Source organism: Rosa chinensis, chromosome 5, assembly GCF_002994745.2.
Source record: "Rosa chinensis cultivar Old Blush chromosome 5, RchiOBHm-V2, whole genome shotgun sequence".
Taxonomy (NCBI): Eukaryota; Viridiplantae; Streptophyta; class Magnoliopsida; order Rosales; family Rosaceae; genus Rosa; species Rosa chinensis.
The window spans coordinates 81,066,572-81,088,965 of NC_037092.1; the positions used below are offsets into that span (position 1 = coordinate 81,066,572).

At 37.5% G+C, this 22,394-nt stretch overlaps 1 protein-coding gene across 2 annotated transcripts; it reads right to left on the reverse strand.

The window, feature by feature from the left end:
• Positions 1-987: 987 nt before the first annotated feature.
• Positions 988-3,661, reverse strand: LOC112166617 (BTB/POZ domain-containing protein At1g55760). 2 transcript variants are annotated; one of them, XR_005800617.1, is made up of 5 exons: positions 3,092-3,661; positions 2,186-2,331; positions 1,932-2,050; positions 1,142-1,810; positions 988-1,104 (listed from the first exon to the last, which is right to left on the reverse strand). XR_005800617.1 is itself a non-coding variant. In XM_024303494.2 (4 exons), the coding sequence occupies exons 1-4, from the start codon at positions 3,208-3,210 to the stop codon at positions 1,208-1,210; spliced, it is 987 nt and encodes a 328-aa protein (XP_024159262.1). In that variant the 5' UTR covers positions 3,211-3,661; the 3' UTR covers positions 988-1,207. The 2 variants fall into 2 exon arrangements, 1 of the variants encoding a protein (XP_024159262.1); XM_024303494.2 differs by having other exon boundaries at positions 988-1,810.
• Between the last annotated feature and the right edge of the window lie 18,733 nt (positions 3,662-22,394).

The following is a 22,394-nucleotide window of genomic DNA, read 5'->3' on the forward strand; positions in this document are numbered from 1 at the left end:
GCCGGATTATAGAGGATTGTAAAAGGTACGCTAGTTCTTTTAAGTCCTTTCAACTTCGGCATGTCTTTCGTGAAGCAAATGGGGTGGCCAATAGGTTAGCACACCTTGCTAGTTGGAATAGTATTAATGAATTTTGGGTAGAAAAGACGCCTATTATTATTCGGGACGTTCTCTATGAGGATATGTGTAATGGTTCTAGGGGTTCAGGCATCCCCCCCCCCCCCAATTGTACTCTTTCCCTATTAATAATATGAACAAGACACCTAACTAGTTTGGTGCCTCTGCTATTTAAAAAAAAAAAAAAAAAAACACAGAGAGAGGTAGACGATAGAAGAAGAAGAAGAAGATAACCAACAAAGTAAATTATAGAATTACTAAAAAATACTTTTTGTGTGAAAATACTATTATAACCCCACAAAACACCTCAAATGCACTGCACGTGATCAATTTTATAGAAAAGTGATTAAAAATAAGCCGAGATATCAAGTTGATTTGTTTTTAAAAGTTTAGGTATTATTTTGATCACTTTTAAAAACCGGGTATCATTATATCCGGTGTAAAAAAGTTTGGACACAATTAATAATAAAAACTCTAAACGAAAAGAAAGGAAAATCTTGCAATGATCTCTGAATAATTTGGGCTGATGCAAAGCCCATGTTTGTTTGTAGTCTTCTAAAATACAGCTCCACCAGATATGAAAAGTACATAGAAGAAAGGAGAGGCCCTACTTCTCCATGGTGAGCTAGTTTGCTGCTCTTGCTCTTAAGAATTGGTTATTGAAGTGCAAGTTTTGCACTCCATTATAGAATTGATGAAATCATTGTTTTGGCTTCCTGTTTTACAAGGACTCATGTACTCACTAATCAAGGAAAAAAATGAAAAAGAAAGAACGATTTCTATCCGATTGACATGATTCAATGGGAAATCTTAATGAACTAGTAAGTTTGTGACAATTGAACTGATCGAACATAATAGCAAAAGATGAAATCATTCAAACTTCTTGCTTTGCATTGAAGAATATCTGTTTCCAGTACAAGGGTGGTAACATCTATGTCATGAGAATCAATATATATATGTACTTCGAGATGCAAACAAATTCAGTATCTGGACTAAAGAATCATCAGGACAGCAAATCCTGCACACTCGTTTACTAACAACCCATATTTTCATGGACGTATTAAGATACAGCATCATGTTGTTGTAGGCTTCAGAAACCTTTCCAGGCATTAAGAACTTCATGGAAGATTTCCGCTATCAATTCCCTATCTGCGCATAGCAAGAATGCATTGAAATCATCGCGGATGTCAAATATCTTACCAAACTTCACAAGATACCGCATGCAGCTTGTTTTCAATCTCGGCAGTTCATATAGAGATGCATTTTGGAGCCTATCAAGCACATTCTTTGCATCAATATCCTCCAATAAGCTCTCATGGCATGCATCTTTGAGGTCGGAGATGTCATACTTATCAGCAGCACGAAGAAGTGCCAGTCTGTGAGTCAGAAATTCTTCTTGCCCGATGTTCCCATACATATAATTTAGAAAAGCTTGACAAGCATCAATTGACATGTCACATATGTCTATGGTGGAGCGTTCTTTTTCTTTGAGGTCGTGTGAAAACATGCTCTGGAAAACAGGTGATCTTGCAGCAAGAACTGCACGATGAGCACCAATGCTTCCATGGGATGCATTTATTATAATGTCCGTGTGGATGCCTTCTTTTAACATTCGACTGAGCGATGCGAGAGCTTTTGCATGCGATCGTTTTTGTGTCAATCCTTCAGCCCAGATGGAAGAAGGTTCTCCACCCTATATATATAGTACCAAATTGTCAGAACTATGTGAATCCGTTAGCTTCATTGAAGAGATGATAGTAAACAGCTAGATTTCTAGTTACTAGTCTTCATGATAGCAAGAATAGAATGCTTACGTCTCGAGGGAAAGTTTTCAAATCAAGGAATTCAACATCTATGATGAATTTTCCCGTTAAGGGAACTTCAATTCCCCAAACAAAATCCTCATTGGTTTTGAGCTGTTTATCTGTAATTTCTGCATGAATGTAACAAAAGTAATCAAATAACTGTACTAAAGAACAACTTGGCAAACCTTGAAAACATAAACGAGTCCTTTAAATCAAAATTTTATGGTCCTAATTAGAGACGCATCGCAAATTTGAAGGTTTACCTGGATGAGTTAAGGCTTTGCGATCACCCACAGAACAGACCACTCGAATGACGAAAGATGCAATGGGAGGGTTTTCTCTAGTTAAATTTGATACCTCTGGATACAATTTCACAAACAATACTTTGTTCTTCTCTACAGATAAGTGCCTTCAATTCACCCAGGAAACGAAATAAAAACAAAAACAAGATTAGAGTTCACTTACATGCAGAAAAAATATAAAGCAGAAAGACGACACATTTCTCAGATAATAATCAGGGGATTAGAAATTCAATTTCCATAGTGAATTTAAATGAGTCAATGCTAATGGATTTATGGTAATCCTAGATTAGTACCGATCTCACATGACTTTCAAGCTTCAAGATCATGAATTGGAACAAAATCTTGAAGAAAAGCTAAAACGGAATAAATTTTCCAGATAATCAGAAGGTTAGAAATTTATCCACACAAAAATATATGAATAGAGGAATAGAAATGATTCAAAATTTTATGGGTTTGCCTAGATTAACACTAATCTTGCAGGGCTCTGAAGCTTCAAGATCATCACTTTAAACAAAGCAAGTATCTTGATGAAAAGCAGAAACATGACAAATTTCCCAAATTCCAGAAGGTTTGAAATTTAATCTCACCCTCATAACATAAAAATCATTAAGTTGAACAGGACAAATTTCAGAAAAGATTCATTGCAGGATTGTGAGACACCAATTCCACTTACCAATCAATAAAGTTAGAAATTTAATCACACACTAAGATAAATGATACAAACTTTACTGGGTTATCCTAGATTAACACTATTCTTGATAAGCTCCAAGATCATCAATTTGAACAGAGCAAGTGAAAAGCAGAAACAGGGTAACTTTCCCAAAAACAGGGTCTGAAACAGGAAGACATGTTTAGATTTTGACTCACCAATTCCACTTGCCAATCTTGAAAGGATCAGATTTCCTATAGGTGCAGGAAGCCAAGTTGTCGATCCTCCATTGCGCAAGGCGCGATGTCGTTTCGACTCTGTAAGCTGAATCACTCATCCTGTGCGCAGAAAAAGCCAGGACCGACGTGATTTCATGGATACAGTCGAACAAACCCTCGAACAGAAACTCTCCCGCTTTTCCCAGATTGACAATTCACACAATGCCCAATTTTCATTACCACACACACACACAACCCTTCTCTCTCTGTTTCACCCTACTCTGTTTTCCTCTGTTTCTCTCTCTGTTCCACTCTAGTACTATATCAGTGTCTAAAATCTTGAGGAGGAGATAGAGTTTTCGATATGGGTTTTTATGTTTTATTTTTTTTTGGGATTTAAAACCTCATTCCAATGGTTTCAAGCACGCAAGCGTTGCTTTTGATTTGGGTGTTTGTCTACGCCATTGATAGGGTGGTTTGTTGTGGCTGAGAGAAGGAGAGGGAGAGAGTGGGTCTCTGGGTATGGGGAGTTGTTTGTTGGCTTACACACTACTTCCTCTTCTTATTGAGGAGGAGACGAGGAGATGAGTTTATTATAATTTATTAAGCATTGGATTTTGATTTGTTGCAAATTAATTCAGCCATGGATTTTTTGTAAAAGAGTATTCTTTATAATTTTGGGTGCTTTGAAGCAAAGTATAGTATCTATGCTCTGGACTTTGGAGTAATTAGCTTATTGATTATGCCAATGTAATAACCAATTCTGTATGGATTTCAAAAGTTTAGTATATGCTTGCATGGGGCAACAATTCTGGGCCTTTTTTAGACTAATGTTTATTATTGCACGGGACGGTGTTAGCCACAACGATTTTAGAGATTTTTTTTTTGTGTGATTGAGATCATGCAAGGGTTATCCCACAAGCTACGTGTTCAAAATTTTTTGTTAAGAGGAGCAAAACCAATCTTAATTGGACGAAATTCTAAAATTATAGACATTTACAATCAAGAAAAGAAATTTTAAGAGAAATTATGGAAACATGACACTAAAATGTAAAATTTGGTCGGTGAATATGCACATAAGATTGGCCAAAAAAAATGTGCACAAAATATTTATCTTCTTCCTTCCGCATGAAAGAAATAAGGTTGGTGTTGAAAAGCATTTGCAAAACCAATGGATTCATTCTACGCTGATGTTCTTGGACTTCTGAATAGCATTCTGTTGGTAGTTTTATTATGTAAGCTTCTGCCAATGATGCATTTTCAGGATTATGTTAGCTCACCTTACATATTTGACTAATTTGTGGTGGCTTTAAGGTTAAATGATGCTGAATTCCCATGTGTGAGAATGAAGTGTACATGACTAGAAATAGAGACGAGGAAAATGACATGTAAGCTAATAGCTTAATTACAGCAAATCCAGAGATATTAATGTCATAATGTGTAGACTTTTCTATAGATGGTATCAACACCATCAGATATTAAACTCTTTGTTGCCCCATCGTTCCATCAAGAAATTATTTTTGTGCACATATGTTTTAAGTTTTGACTGTTTTTCTAGTCCTAAATCTGAAAATAGAAACTTCAGAGTATTAAACTCTTGTTAACATGAAGTATCAGAGATACATTGATAAATGTAACAATTTTGTTTTTTCAAGTATTTTAGAATCAATGTTATTAAACAATGAAAAAGAACATTACTTAAAATAATGAAGCAAGCAATAATTTCTTGCTGTAACTAGGGAGAAAGCAATCTGTCTTGGAAGCCTTGATTGGGAGGGATTGGAATCTTGGGTGTTGTTCGTTTCCTTTCTCTTAGATAATTGGCAACGGCAATTCTTTGATTGGAGGATGTATAAGTCGACAAGAAAGGTATCTGTGGCGTGGGACATGTCAACTAGAATCCTTAATTTTAAGCATTCCAATCTTGCAAGTAACCTCATTCATCTTTCATTGTGGAAGAAATCAATTATGTTTATATAAAAAAGACACACTATCATAGTGGATCATCAAAGATTCAAAGCACCCAAAAATAGATGTATGCAGTGATTAATTTCGTCCACTAGCTTGTGGATTTCTTTTAGTTTCTGGTTGAATGCCAAACACTAATTGTTCAAGTAGGACACTCATTTGGGAACATAGGGCCTCATAAGGTTATATAATTTCCTTTCGTAGAGATGATGATTCTTATTTTGAATAAGAAAATGAAAATTGCATTCAGTTCATGCAATAAAATTGCGCATGTTGGTTCTATCAAATATTTATAAGTAAATTTGATTAAGCTATATATTTGCCGGCAATTTACACCTTAATACCACAAATCTGAGGACGGGCCAACTCCGTCAATGTCGATTCGTTTCAGTCGTATGTTTGGCGTCCCAAACTATCAATTCTTACTGGCATGAACAAGCTCATCATGTTCTTCCTTTCGGTCTCTTTCATTTTCCTTTCTGTTTCTTTTCTTAGGGTTGATACAACTTTATCTTAATTATATTTAGGAATGTAAATGATTGTAAAAATGGTTTAAGTCAATCTATCTAGAATTGATAGTTTGTACTTAGAGTTATAAGTACTAATCCCTACCTTAATAATGAAGTGATAATCCCTACTAATAATCAAAGTACTGATTCCTTTAAAGTCAATATGAATAAGAGAAGATAGAAGATGCATATATTATTTTGCATTCATTTCTTCGGACAAATAATGATTTTGTCTGATTGTAAGCAATCAATTACTAGATATTCCATCATTCCATGTCATGGAAACAAAAAATCACTAGATATTCCTTAGTAAACAAATGAGAATACATGGGTGCATGTAAATGGACTATAAGATTTTGTGTGTGTATATGCAGATCATTTCCCTAGCAGAATTTCAATTCCATTTAGGGTTGCGATAGTTAATAATTTGCATCCACTTATCTATTTACGGATTTAGACTTAACTATTTATGGATTTAGAGATAAACAATAAAAACAATCGTTCTTACTTCAATTTCTTCAAAAGAAAGAGTTTAAGGTGTTTTTCCAATCCCTAACTCAAAGATAACCGATCCAGAAGCGACGTATGCTGGGCTGCAAGCCGCCACAGGTAAGATTCCAATCCTACAGATTCCATTAATCTGCAAAAGCTAGATAATTAATTAGTAATTTGATAGTCTATGTTTCTCCAGAGAGAAATAATATAATCTTCATGATGAAATGCAGTGACTTTTTGTCTTAAGCCCGTAAAGAAACTTAAACCCATCACTGTGGAGTGCCTCCAGAATAATATCACAAATATTGGTTCTTTCTCAACCGAAAGAGACCTTTCTTTAGAAAATAACAGTGACAAAGACAATTGGGTCACTGCGACCTATCCAGCACGGCTTTAAATCTTCTGTCCCCAATCCTCTGTCTCCTCCCCTGTACCCTAATCAATCTTTGACACGTGTTCTGCCACCTAAGACATCTAACAGCAATCTAACTTCGTTAACTTTTTTTTTTTTTTTCTGATCTTGCAATAAAAACTAATGTTTAAAAAAAAAAAAAAAAAACAATTATGAAAAACAGACTGCGTCCTCGTCTTCTCCCTCCTCCCCATCTCATCTCTTTACCTGCACACAGCACCAACAACTTGAAGAACACACCATTTCTGACCTTTAAAGCAATTATGCATAAGCAGCATAACATCTGCCCAGGGATGAAAGTCATGGCAGATCTATTGAAGCTGATATTTCAATTTCTAGATTTCTTTGCCTCTCATACTCATGTTAATCATGGCTGGGTTCTCTGAACATTGCTACTAAGACTGCATAAATTTCTTTCGACTTTGTCAACATGAACCCAGATTCCAACAAGAACCCAGATTTATACAACTCCATTACCAAGATCAAATCAAAGCGACCAAACGTTATAAAAGTAGATCGACCCACTTCTAGGACAATCGCAAGGAAGAGAACCCGGATGAAGATTCGATCCATTTCGATGCCAAAATTGAATTTGAACCATAATCAAAATCTCCAACATAGGAAGCAAAACCAGATTACCCATTCAAAAAGAGATCAGAAATGTGACGCTAACCGAATTAAATCGAACGCAAAACAAAAATCTGCCTGACTTTCTTTTGTAGTGAGCATTGCTGTGTGAATTCAACTTGGAGGGAGACGTCTTTGCATTCTGCGTTTTTTTCCTTCCTGTGTAATTAGGTTTTTATTTTGTTTTATTTTGAGTTAACAGAGTTAGATTAGTGTTAGGTGAGTTGGCGTGAAATGACACGTGTCAACGTGTTAATGGAGGGACAGGAAAGGACACAGGAATTTGGAGACAGAGGATTTGAAGCCATCCGGATGCACCAACTTACTTGCATGTCAAAGTTTGAAGGGTGGTTGTTAATCAAATCATCAGAGCAACATATGGCAATAGGGCAACCCATGAAGGAGTTAATTATTCGATCTGATTTATTGGAAATGAATGAATTAGATACGACTCAAAAGGAGTGAAGCCGTGAAGGATTGGGTTTCTGTCAGCAAACACTAGCTCAGAGGCTGCTGCATGCTTATGCGCGAAATTGGCACATGGATGTATTGAGTAGAGTGACTTGGTCAGTCTCACCAAACCAGTTTGTTACGGAATGGACCAACCAAAAACACAACAACCATTCTTTCTCCTCCATTCTCAGTTTCTTACAATTACATGGAAGATCAGGAAAGAAAGCTTAAAACTTTTTAAGTATTCAGGTGTTTGTCATTCACTTATTTTGTTAAATATTTTAGATTATTTATTAGTAATATATTCAATGGTCTAAAATATTTAAAATTTTAGCAACCTTTTTAGTCTTTTTTTTTTTTTGAGAGAAAGGAGGTCAGCCTTTATTAAAAAATAGGAAACTTAAACAGTACACATTTCAGCTACTGAGGCAGCTTGTAAAAAGAAGGGAGCTGAAAAATAAAAAGTCTCAGAATGAAATGAACTACAATGTGCTGCCATAAGATGAGCCACCCTATTTGCAGTACGTTTGGTATGAACCACTCTGATATTGGAATGAGCCTCCAATATCACACCCAAATCGTCATAAATGCGTCCCAAAATGGACGTGTGAGTACTGCCCTTGCTGATCAATTGCCTCTCAACCAACTGTGAGTCAGTCTCCACTATAGATGGTAAGAAAAGATTTGCCACTGCAAAATTCATTGCCTGCCTATAGGCCACAGCCTCAGCATGCTCTGGTGAAAGCATGCCATACAATGGTTTGCCCCCACCAGCAAGCATCGTTTCCTGCCAGTTTCTGATAACAAAACCTCCACTTCCTTTCTTAGTTGCATGATGATAAGATCCATCCACATTTATCTTAAACCAACCAATTGGAGGAGCAGTCCAGCAAACTACTCTCCCTCCACTAGGTCCAATCCCAGGCTTCAAGTTATGAAATCTAAAGTCTTGCAGCCTAGAAGCTGCTTTGATCAATACATCACAAACTGGACTATTTTTATTCTCCCAGACTCTACAGTTCCTTTCCTTCCAAATACTCCAAAGCAAATATATCAACCCACCCAAGCTTTCCAGAGAAAGGTCTCTAACACAAGCACTTAACCATTCCAAAATATTATAATTAGCAAAATGGGGATTGTAACAAACCTAGTTCACGACACCATTAGTTTGAAGCAGCTGCTTAGTGTATGAATAGTCTCGGCATATATGCAAAGTAGACTCTAAGGCCGTATTGCAGAGAGGACGGACTAGTGATTCCAGATTAACCCTCTTGGAAGCCAACTGCTCCATAGAAGGTAGAATATTATGGCACACACGCCATATATGTACTTTGGCAGAATTTGGAATATTCACTTTCCATAACTTCTTCCAAAAGTTCACCCCCACATGCAATTCAAAAGGCCTCCTAGAAGGAGAAGTAGAAAAAGAAAATCGGTAAGCAGTTTTCACTGTGAACTTCCCACTTTTCTCAAGCCGCCACACCACTCGATCATCAACCACTCTAGTTGACAAAGGAATGGATAAAATTGCCTCCGCTTCATCCAAAGGAAAATCCGCCTGGATTAAATTAGCATTCCATACCCAGTTTGGCTCATCCGATCACTAACCAAACTAATATCACTAGTCGCACTATTACCTGCCCTAGGTTTGTAATCTGGCACACGTGGAATCCATGAATCAGTCCAAATATTCACTGCCACACCATTACCTACCTGCCAATAGGTACCTTGCCGTAACAAGTCTCTTGTAGAAAATATGCTTCTCCAAGAGTAGGAAGGAGAAGCGTGAGGCTCCACCGTCCAATAAGAGTCGTCCGGAAAGTACTTAGCTTTAAAATCCGGGCAACCAAGGACAAAGGATTGTTTAGCACACGCCAAGCTTGCCTGGCTAACATTGCTGCATTGAATTCAGATAAGCTTCTAAACCCTAAACCACCTTCTTCTTTAGGGTTGCATAAAGCCTTCCAAGTCTTCCAATGGATTTTTCTTTTATCAAGCGTGCTCCCCCACCAAAATCTGGCACACATCTGCTCCAAATCTTCACAAAAGTTCTTTGTTAGTTGGAACACACTCATGGCATAAGTTGGTAAAGCCTGAGCTACCACCTTGATCAATATGTCACATCCTGCACCACTCAACAACTTCCCTTGCCAATTTGCAACCTTCTTTGCTAAATTCTCCTTGGTATACTGGAACGTAGTCGTCTTTTTCCTACCAACATAAGTAGGTAGTCCTAAGTACTTTTCATGTGATTCAACAATCTTTACACCCAACAAATCCGAAATCTCCTCCTGCATATAATCGGAAACATTTTTGCTAAAAACCACTAAGCTTTTATCAAAATTAACCAACTGTCCAGAAGCTCTCCCATATGTTTCTATGACATCTTGTATCTGGTAACATGACTCCAATGAGGCAGAAGCATAAAGCATGCTATCATCTGTGAATAACAAGTGACTTACTGAACGTGCTTCACTACAAATTTCAATCCCAGAAAGCAAACCTGCATTTTGTTTCTGTTGAAGTAAAGCAGAGAAGCCTTCTACACCAATGAGAAATAAATAAGGAGATAAAGGGTCTCCCTGTCTCAACCCTCTTCTAGGAATCACTAAACCACGAGGCTTACCTCGCACCAAAAATGAATACCTTACAAAACAGACACATTGCGTCACCATGTCAATCCACACATCTGCAAACCAAATCTCTCCATTACCCTTCTAAGGAAGACCCATTCCATTCTATAGTAAGCTTTACTCAAATCCAGTTTCAAAGCCATAAAACCTTCACAACCATCCCTTTTATTGTGAACAAAATGAGCCAATCACTATTAGTTAAATAATATTTATTACTAATTAATTTTATCATTAGCCAATTAATATTTGATTATCAATTAACAATTATACTATTGACAATTACGTTTTTTACTTATTAAAAACAAAAAAATTCTAATCTAGGTTCACATAATTAGAATTAATTAAATAGTCTTTATTACTAATTAATTATAGCATTAGTATTTTTCTTAACCAAATATAATTCTTTTTACATGCATTTTACGACAACCACAATAATTAATGTAAAAATAGATAATCTTTGTTTTAGATGTAGTAGCTACTTCATGTACAACTATTTATTACCATTCTTTGAACTAATTTACAAATGTTACCGCAATGTGTTATCATATAAGTATACCATTATATTTTGACTAAAAGCACGTATGTTCTCATTGGTGTAATGAAGTTCTCCCTTGCGTAATTTAAGTAATATATTATGTAATTTCCATCGACGAAGTTGTAATTACTTTCGGTTGATGCAATTTACCACAAACTACAACAATTGATGTAAAAACAATAATTTTTGTTCTAATTGTAGTAATTACTCCACCTACAACCTATTTACTAGTTTATAGATAATTTAACAAGTGTGACAACAAATTTGTTGTCAGAGTGGTAAATCTTTATGTTTTAATCATTAATGAAATGATTACTTCAATGAGTATGCATTTTACCACAATCCACGGCAATTGATGTAAAAATGGTCATTTTTGTTCTATTTGTAGTAATTACTCCACCTAAACTAATGTACTAGTTTGTGGACAATTTAGCAAGTGTGACAACAAATTTGTTGTCATAGTGGTAAATTTTTATGTTTTTATCATTAATGAAATGATTACTACAATTATTACACATTTTACCACAACCCACAATAATTGATGTAAAAGTGGTAACTTTTGTTCTATTTGTAGTAACTACTTCAAAAACTATATCATTGACAAGATTATCAACCATTTTACAATTCTGACAACATTTGTGTTGTGAATATGGTAAAATTAATATTAGAGCAAAAGATATGTAAGTACTCAGTAGTGTAAGGAGGTTCTCCATTTGATAATCAATGTCATCCATTTGATAAAAGTTGTCATACTATGATACTTACATCTTTGACCACTCAGTTACAATAACCACAATAAGTGTGGTCATGAGTCGTAATTTTAGTTCTACTAGGTGTAATTTATTATTTTTGTTCAAGTAAATCCAGAATATGTGTCTGGCCCAAACTCTAGGTTACTTGGTCTAGTTGTAATAGAGTTTTGAATTAGAGATATTCTCAGAGATATTCATAAATATCTAATTAATTGTACGATTATCATTCCTCATACAACTCTGATTCTATGTCTTGTAATCCTCTATATAAATAGGCCTCTATTATCAATGAAAGTACGACTCAATTCTCTCCTAATTTCAGTTTTCCTTAAACACGTTATCAGCACGACGTCCTAACCCTGAAACAAATAGCCAAAACCCTAAATCCGACTACAAAACCTTGAAAACCTTTCGGCCCCCATCGCAGACCTTGAAGACCTCCACCTAAGAAGTCCAGAACCGACAGCAAAACAACCAGAACCTGCCGGAAACCTACCGAACCGGCCACCGGAATCTCCAGACCATCCACAACAAATATTCCACCGGTTCACCACCTTTCAGACCTCCAATTGCTACCAAATTTGTCCACAGGTAGCATCTCAATCCCAAAATCTGAGAACCGGAAATATTTTCTCCGGAACCTGCCACCGGACTGCTGCTGCATCTTGAACCGGCAGAAGAAGAAAAGGAAAAAAAGGGGAAGTCAATGACCAAAGGTCAACGACCCAGAAGGAGTCAAAGCCCACTGCCACAGGCCCACTGACATTAGATCCGCCATGTCAACATCTCTGCCACGTCATCAATAGCGCCACGTCATCAACAGCACCACGTCGACTTCCACATCAGCACCATCGCCACGTCAGCACCAACACCACATCAGCACCTGTCAACACTGGTCAACTTTCCGGCCAAATTTTCCGGCGACCTATTTCGAGGTAATTTTTACTCAAAATTCCCGTTTTTGAATTTTTATTCATTTTCTCTTCTATTTCTTGGGGACTTGCAAACTCCCTTCTTCTACCCTTCTTTCTTCATCATCGGGGAGACTTAATTCAGCCGAACTGTGGGGGTTCGTGCTCACTCCAAGCTTAGAGCTTGTTGAGATCTCCAAACTTAGAGTTTGTAGAAAATTTATGATCGACCACTTACGTCATTGTTATAATCTAATCCAATACCTCTTGGAATTGAATTTCTTGGAAGCGATTACGCTTAGAAATTTCTAATTTCTTGGGAGCGATTATGCTCATAAATTTTGTATGTTTTTGTGGTAGTTTTTTCCACTCCAAAACGAACCCTTTTTCTTGTTCTCTTTTAGGATGAGTAACCTGAACAAATTGGACTTTACTCCATTGGGAACAACTGGCTCTGGATATCACAAGTGGCTTCATGATATTTGCCAGCATCTCAAGGCTGATGGAATCTTGGATAGGATTCTCGAGCCAGCATGTGCTAACTGTTGAGCAAACTTAAGCTTTGGAAGCAAATAGAGCAGCCTTAGAGGCAAATAAGGCGAAAGTCATTATCCTAATGACTAGTCAGTCGTCATATAGATGATTCGCTCAAGTACGAGTGTATGAATGAAGAAGACCCCAGAAGGATATGGGTCTCACTCAAAGAAAGATTTGGCAATGTCCGTGACTCCCTGCTTGCTAGAAGTGAGATGGCATAGTCTCCGCTTCTATGATTTTAAGTCAGTTCTTGACTACAACTCGGAAGCATTTCGCATTAAATCCTTAATGGAATTCTGTGGTAAAGAGATCACACATGCGATGTTGATTGAGAAGACTCTCTCTACCTTCCCCGTCTCTGCATTGATGGTTGCTAAGAACTATCAAATCGATATTATTGCAAGATGGATCATAAGGTTTCATGAGCTCATTGGAGCTATGAATGTTGCTGAAAAGCATAATAACATTCTTGTGAAGAACTATAACTCGAGATCCGTGGGAACATAGCATATTCCGGAATCCAATTATAGTCACGCCCCAAAGAGGGGCGCTAAAAGCGAAACCCTAATCTTAGGGATACATTTGGATGTTCTGGTCCATATAATCGCTCTACTAGGGAAGGTAACCGCCAAAATAGGCGAACACGGAACCGAATATGTCAACGTGGAAAGAGAGAGGGATGTTGGTGGTGCCACCAACACTAAGATCCATCTAAATGACGCTTTCAAAGTGCCTCAATCAATGGAGTCTGAGCAAAGAGATGTATGTTCTTGATGTGGAGTATCCGGTCATTGGGCATACATTTGTAGAGCTCGTGAAGAAATTTTCACGGCCTACACAACATATTGTGAAGCAAGAGAAGCTCACTATGTAGAACAAGAAGATCAAGAAGATGATCTAGAGTGAAGGGTTGAAGATTACAAATCTGGCTGGGATCAATAGATTGCCAATTCTATTTAAGTCTCTATTTTTCCAAGAAAAGTAATAGGCAATTGCCATATACTTTATAGTAAATGCCATTGGTTTAGTTTTTCTTCACATAGGCTCATCCAAAATGAGTTTGATATCTAGGAAGGTTTTGAGATAAGTGGTACTTAGCGAGCTTTGCTCCACCCACATCTCCCTACTCACCTGGTCATATTTACTTTGGAGTTACTGAAAGAAGTCAAACGACTACCTTTGTTTTTCATTAGCTAGCATTTGGATTAGATTCTCCTAATGGTTAAGAGACAATGATGTACTCCGTTGGCTTATGAATAAAATTTCGAGTTCTTTTCATTATGACTCCATTTTGATTCTGAGCATATTACTTTGTGACTACGATGGCTGGGTCATCAATATTAATTAAAGGACATGGAATAGCCCAAGTTCCCCCTGCCAAATGGCAACTTGATTACTGTCACAAAAACTCTCTACGCTCCTAAGGCAAATCGCACATATGAATAGTCAATGGATTTCATGCGAAAACTCATGTAAAGAACATAAATGAGTTCCTTTACTATACGTCTAATGATTGCGAACAAAAGCACATCTGAGAGAAGTTTATGTATCTCTCTAATGGACCATATGTCACTATTCGAGCAATTAAATCCAATAAAGTAATGAGAGAAGATCTCTTGGATTTAGACACATATTAGCTTTGTCACGACAGGATAGGTCATCCTGGTCATGATGTGATGATCCGTCTACTAAAGACTTCACATTGACATCCTTTCTTTCGAGTGAAACGAAACATGAATCAAAAGTTGATTCCTGGACTAAGTGTTACCGCCGCCGCTGCCATCCACCACTAGCATAGGGCTGGCATAGTCCTTATCTATGACGCCATGGATAGCGTACATCATTATGATGACGCCCCATGTGATGTTGCAATCACCAACTTTGCTTCAAATAGTGTTTCAGACGCTTAGGCCCCACCAAAATCCTCATTGGTTGATTCTAAGGCCTTTCGCTCGTTTTACAAAGCCCGTTCCTTAGGAAAATTAGGACTGAGACCTAACATGTAAAGGATATGAAAATACTCATTCTGTTCTTACATAGAATCCATGGAGATTCTATGGATTTATTCAACCAACTTGCGGACGTTTAAATATCTCATGATGTTGGTTGACACGCAAACACACTGGTCACGTGTTGTGCCATTGTCCACTTGTAATTTTGCTTATGCTACACTCCTAGCACATATCATATGACAATGGGCTCACTCCCCGAATCATCCTATTTAGTCCCTTGGATTTGACTATGCTAGAGAGTTTACATCGAAGACTTTCGATTGTTATTGCAATGGGACTGATGTTGGACATCATATTCCCATGTACATACCCAAATGGTCTCGCGGAAATGACTACGATGGTAGTCAGGACATTTGTAATGCGCACCAACCTCCTTATATCCGCTTGGGGTGATGCAATATTGCATGCAGCTATGCATAACCGCCACTCAATCTACCTCTACGTTACAGCTAGTGACTGAGTACAAGTATCGTACTTACGCATATTTGAGTGTGCCATTTATATGTCAATTGCGCCGCCACAGCACTCTATGATGGGTCCTTACAAACGAATTGATAGCTACGTTGGATTTGAGATTCCAACAATCGTCCGCCACTTAATGCACTTGGTAGGCGATCTCCTTACGGCTAGATTTGCGGATGTCACTTTGATGAGACAGTCTTCCCATCGTTAGGGGAGATAAGAACACGGAAGTTCAACAGGAACGACATGAATTATCGTGGCCTGTCCCAACTATGTCTCATCTCGATCCCCGTTAAAGTGACGAAATCACACAAATATGATGCAAACATGCCTGCAAGGATTGACGTCCCTACGAGAGGACGTAGCGCCACTCTACACGGAGGTAGGCATGGTGTCAACGCCAAAGAGAGTGTCACTCAGGCGTTATAGGCCATGGCCCCAGCTAAGATGGGTGGGAGGCCCGTGGGTTCGAAAGATACTTTGACACATTTCAATCATTTGATCATGAAGACTCAAAATCCGTCTCATGAGAATCTTCCAGATTATGGTTATCGTTGGGGGACGTCTCAATGTCAGAACCTATTCCTGAGAATATAAAGCTCGATGAAACTTACACTAGTGTACATGAGATGTATGATAGAAACTCTATCATAATTGATGATGTAGTTGCACATAAGTTTGTTAAGTCCGATGATATCAAACTATGCTCCGTTGATGAATGAATGCCAACGTAGAGAAATTTGGCCTAAATGGAAAGATGCGATTCTCTAACGAAGAGGAAGGTTTTTGAGCTAGTGATGCCAACACCTCCTTATATAAAACTGATTGACTAATGGGTGTTCGTTAGAAAGCTTGATGAGAAAATATATGGCAATCTCGCCTTATGGCTCAAAGCTTCTCACGAAAATGTCTTGGAATCGACTACGATGAGACATTTTCTCTCGTAATGGATGTCATTGCACTCCACTATCCTGTCAGTTTGGTAGTTTCTGAATAACTGAACATGCAGCTTATAAATATGGTCACGACGTATCTCTATGGGGATCTAAATAAGGAATGTACATGAAGATTCATGGTGAACTTCATTTACTCAAGTTAAGTGGCTTTAGACCACGGAGCGGGTTTACAATAAGGTTGAAACGCTCACTAAAGTGATGACTTGATTGGGAAGGGATATGCCTGTGCATTTCCATAACAAGTTTCGGATTCTATCACAGTTCATGTTCTTCATTGGAAACCTATAAAGAGTTCAGGGAAACCGCTGAACACTTGAAATCTGAGTTTGAGATGAAGTATTTTGGGAGAACACGATTATGCCTCGGTTTGGAACTTGAGCACCGTGTTGATACTTGATAGATGCTTAGGCATTTTGACAAGGTTAAACCTTCAAGCACCCCTATGATCGTCCGTAATCTTGATCTTGAAAATGATCCTCTTTGTCAGAAGGATGATGATGAAGATGTGCTAGAGGCAAAAGTGTCACACTTAAGTACAATAGGCGCATTATTTTACTTACCCCAATGCACAAGACCAGACATCTCATATGTTGTGAACTTGTTAGCTAGGTATAGCTGTGCGCCAATTCGACACTATTGGATTGTTGTAAAAGATATCTTTCGGTACTTGAGATGTACGATTGATATGTGCTTATTTTATCCCTATAGAGAGACTATGGATTCAGATCCATCACACACCAGGAACGCCGCCAACACTAGCCTGCGTCTTCTATCCTCATCCCAAAACAACATGTGTTTTGGAAGGTTTTGCTGATGTTAGGTATCTCTCTGACCCACATAAAAGTCTTCCCAAACTGGTTAAGTGTTCACCATGGGTAAAGACCGTGATATCTTGGAGGTCTACAGAACATACCCTAGTTGCTATATCTTCAAACAATGCAGAGATTATTACTCTTCACGAAGTGGTTCGTGAATGTATATGGATTGGATTCATAATTACACATGTTCGAACAATTGTGGTTTAAAGTCTACCACAGATGAGCCTACGAGCATTTAGGATAATGCTGCTTGTTTTGAATAAATGAAGCAAGGCTACATCAAAAGCGACAACACCAAGCATAATCAGCAACAACAGACTCTCCTTAAGATCAAAGTGAACTAGGTTCGATCTGAGGACAGTGTAGCAGATTTGCTCACTAAGTCATTGCCTAAATTTCACTTTCTAGAAACATGTTGGTAGCATCGTTTGCGGAATTTATCCGAACTCCTATGACTGTAGTCATCAGGGGAGATGCAGACATCAGTTGGAGATGTCTACATATAAAGTCTCGAAACGTGAAGGGTGTGTTGTTCTCTTTTTCCCCTTCAACCGAGGTTATTTTTGTTACTCGGCAAAGTTTTTAATGAGGCAACGAGAGGAGCACCACATTTGGGCGACACAAGGGGAAGTGTTCAAGTAAATCCAGAATATGTGTCTGGCCCAAACTCTAGATTACTTGACTAAGTTGTAATAGGGTTTTGAATTAGAGATATTCTCGAAGATATTCATAGATATCCGATTAATTGTACGATTATCTTTCCTTGTATAACTTTGATTCTATGTGTTGTAATCCTCTATATAAAGAGGCTCATATTATCAATGAAAGTACGATTCAATTCTCTTTCAATTTCAATTTTCCTTAAACAATTTTGACATTATTTATTACTTGTTTCTAAACAATATTACATATCAAGAAAGAATGTGTTGTTAATATAGTAAAATTTATTTTTAAGAATGACACATGTCAACATTTAAGTGGGCAATCTGTTAACCGGTTCAATAGGTTTCCACTATATTAATTTATTAAAAAATAATAATAATAAAGGTATGACATACATCAAGGTACCCTAGACGACCCCTTGAGAAGATAAATATATAGAAAATTACAATTTTAGGGAAGCCCTTTTACAGGGTATGGATATGCAAAATATTGTCAGAGAAAATATATATCGCGCCCTTAATGTTTAATTTGCTTGTTGCTGGTTTCCCTTAGATCTCATTTGGTTCATGAAATTGGAGTCTTAGAAAAAGAAAACTCATTCATTTCTTGTGTTTGGGATGCAAAAAGAAATGAAATACTTTTTCTTTTCCTTTCGAAATACAAGGGAAGGTGGTGCCTGTTAGAATACATTTAGTTTGTAGAGACTCCTAATATCATTTCAGAATGTTTTCTAGATACTTATTGTAACCAGGAGTTTAGGCTCAATGTCCCCCTCTTGTATTCGGCAGTTTCATTAATCAAGGCTTGAGGGCAGTCGCACCAGCTCTTTATTCAAAAAAAAAAAATGTGGGAAAGTAGTTTCTTTCGTAGACCCAATGATTCATGTTCTCCCCTTATTTTCTTTGAATTTATTACTCACTTTCTATTATCTTATTGCATTAGCTACAAATTTTTTAACAACTTCTGATAACTTTTTTAACGTTACCAAACACCGACAATGAAATTTCGTGGGAAGTTTAAAAAAAAAAAAAAAAAACGAAACGAAACGAGGCCTTAGAATGGTTTCGACTATTTTTCAGATCCTCTATCTTGCTTTGACCAGTTTGCATGTTATGAAGTTGGGCCATCTAAATCAGATTAGTTTTTTCTTTCCAAGCCCATTTTCTTTTGGACAATCAAGTCCGTGTGGGTTGATCGGCCCTTCTTTCTCAGGCCTTCTTTATATAGTTGGGCTAAAGTTTCTTAGCTCACTTAGGATTCAATTTCTTTGTCTTTTGTATATATGGCTGGCCCCAAAACTGAATCAAAATACAAGAAAAAAGAAGTATTTCTTTGTCCGGAGAATTTCATGGTAAAAGATAGAGACATTTTTTTCTTTTTTCTTTTCTGAGAATTGGTAAAAGATATTCTCAAAATGTTCCATTATTTTCAATTGTTAAATCATATGGGTATTTATGCATGGTAATATTTTTAGCGCAAGTAGTATTAAGAGTCGACTTTTCTCCCTGCTAGGGTTTCCCTTTAGCGGAGAAACTGATCAAGTTTAAGCTGCGATGGTGGAAGGGGAAGATGTGGCTAATCATGCATGGACTGAGGCAGCTGTGTTGAATCTAATTAGGGTATCTCCGGGTTTCCCTTTATCTCTGTGGACGTCTCCTATCTCTAAAGCGCGTGGTGATATCATCATTCTTGACGGCGATCTCTAGTGTTTGGAGAGTGAAAGAACGTGTTTTGATCTGGTAGGAGAAAGGAGGTTTTTCAGTTTTCCAATTCAAGGAGCAGGAGGCAAAGACCCATGTCCTCAATGGCGACCCTTGGTTTTATAACAATTCGATGTTGTTAGTGGCAGATTACGATGGTATTCATGCTGTTGGAGAGGTACTGCTACGCTTCCTAGAGGTTTAGGTGGTGGTGACGGGGCTTTGTATTGCTATGTGCAATGAATGATCCCTAACGATACTTGGAAACAATTTGGGGCGGTTTATACGATTTGATCAAGCAATGATGGTGAGGAAGGATCCGATGCAGAGGATCCGGGTGATCCATGATGTACAACGTTGGATATGGGCTCGGCGCATGTACAACTTTTCATCGGAGGTGGCGGTGGCTCTGGAGTTTAGGTACAAGAGGTGCAGATTCTTCATCCATGGGCAGGATGGGTGTGACAAAGGTCTTAAAGGGACGGCGGCGGCTCTATTGGCGGTGTCAGACCGAGATGGCCTGGAATCGAGCTTTGAGTTAGCACCCAGCCAGCAGGCTTTTGTGGAGGTGGGGTCGGAGATGCTCCTTGTGGGACCTGCAGAGCTAGGCTTGATGTCGGAGATGGCTAGATATATGGTGGAGGTGGATGGACTGGCGCCGGGTGCTGCAGCAAGTGCAGCTGTGGCTGCTCCGAAAAAACCGACGACCGCAGGTTTGACCTCTGGGCCGGGCAATTCTATTATGGCTGTGGGCTCTGCTGGGTCTTCTACTGGGCTGGCGGTTAAAGGAGTCCCAATGTTGGATTTGGGTATGAGAAAGAAAATCTTTAAGCCTAGTTTGGCAATTATACCCTAGGTATTCCAGGTTGGTGAGTTGGTGGAGGTTCCAATTTCAATGGGGTCAGCTCTAAAGAAGAAGAGGGGTCGTCCGTCTGGTTGTCGGGTTAAGAAAGCGGAAGGTAAAAATGCAGGTGTGGAAGGATTTGTTTATTGCTTAGCTGTTCTGTTTAGGGTTTAAGCCGTGCAAGGGTGAGTAAGTTTCTATGAAGTTTCTAGTTTCTTTTTTTGTACCACAATTGTGTGATTGGCAAGTGAGGGCTAGTTGAATGATTTCTTTCCGTAGGAGGCCGGCGAAGCTTTGTCATTCTTGGATAGGCTTGCTTAATTGTGAGTTTCTTGTGAGCTTCCCAATGATATTAATTAGTTTGCTTTAGTTTGAATATGTTTTACTGAATTTTCTTGCCGGAACTCTTATGTAAGTTTTGTAAGGTATAGCCTATTAGCTGTTGGCTATGGCCTATTAGCTGTTGGTTATTGACTAACAATCAACTTTTATTTAAAAAAAATGATAATATATATATATATATTTTTTTTTTGTCCAGACAATTTCATTTAAAGTAGTGACCTACAATTAAAATATGGGGTAAAAACTCCAAACAGTACATGTGAGCTTCATATCTCAAAAATTAGCACTTGGACCTCCCCACTTAATAAACTTCAAACTCATTTTTACGAATAACTAATATGTTGTCAGACATGCAATACAAACGTGAGAGAGATGGTAGAGACGAATTACAATAACTTGAATACAAAATATATATATATATATATATATATATATATATATATATATATATCACATGGTTGTCCACTATGAAATATCAATTGCAGTTTTAACAAACCTATCATAGCAAAACTCAACTTTGCTTGCTAGTGATGTACACGGAACCAATGGGACGGGCCCAGATTGCACATGTACTGCAAGCATCTAATTTTTCTTCTATCCTTTGAATCGAAACTTGTATTTGCTCAAAACTTGTATTCCAAACTAAAGGTACGGAACACCATACCTGCAAACTACGTATAGTTCGTAGAGATAAAAAGAGATGTTTTATTTTTTCCCCTTTTTCGTGTCATTTTTGGTAATTTGACATAAGTTGTCATAGCCAACTATTACTTAAAAAATGAGAGAGGTCAAAATAACAATTTTGGAGGTATGAATAGAAGTTTCCATGATATCTGAACTATTGCGAAAGGTTTTATTTGGTATCTACAATTTTTTTTACCCCAAATGATACCTCAAGTATTGCGCAGTTACCAAATATAGTGCTGCCATTAACTTTTTTGTTAAAGTGGTCTACGTGGCATTTATAAAAAAACTTCAAATGGTACCTGAACTAATACGAAATGTATTATTTGGTACTTACAATTTTTTTCTTTACCCCAAATAGTACCTCAAGTATTGCACTATTACCAAATATGATATTTCCGTTAACTTTCCCGTTGAAGTGGCTTACATGACATTTATATGGAGGAGCAAAATGATATGTGCAACCACACATACTAATAATCCAAGCCATGATTTGCTTACCAACTCAAAATTTAGAGGGGGAACTAAAAATTACTTTTTGATAAATGAATAATGACATAGGGTTAAAGGTGTTATTGACATCATTTACTAAAAGTATGTCGCGTTTTGAAGGACATATATCATTTTGAAATTTTAGAAACTGAATGTACAAAAGTTAGAGTGGCCCATTTGTCGTGTATTGTTCTTAAAATTTTCCCTTTCGTTAAAGTGGCTTATGTGACATGTATTAAAAACTTTAAATGATACCTAAACTATTGGAAAATGTATTATTTGGTACCTACAAATTTTATTTTACCCTAAATGATACCTCATGTATTGTGTCCTTATTAAATATAGTATTTCCGTTAGTTTTCTCGTTAAAGTGACATGCGTGACATGTATATACTGTAATTTGTAAACCTTGGTTGTACATATATCATCACAAAGGTTCAATAACAAAAAACTGAAAAAGTGAGAGAAGAGCAGATCATTCATGGAGGAGACTGGAGA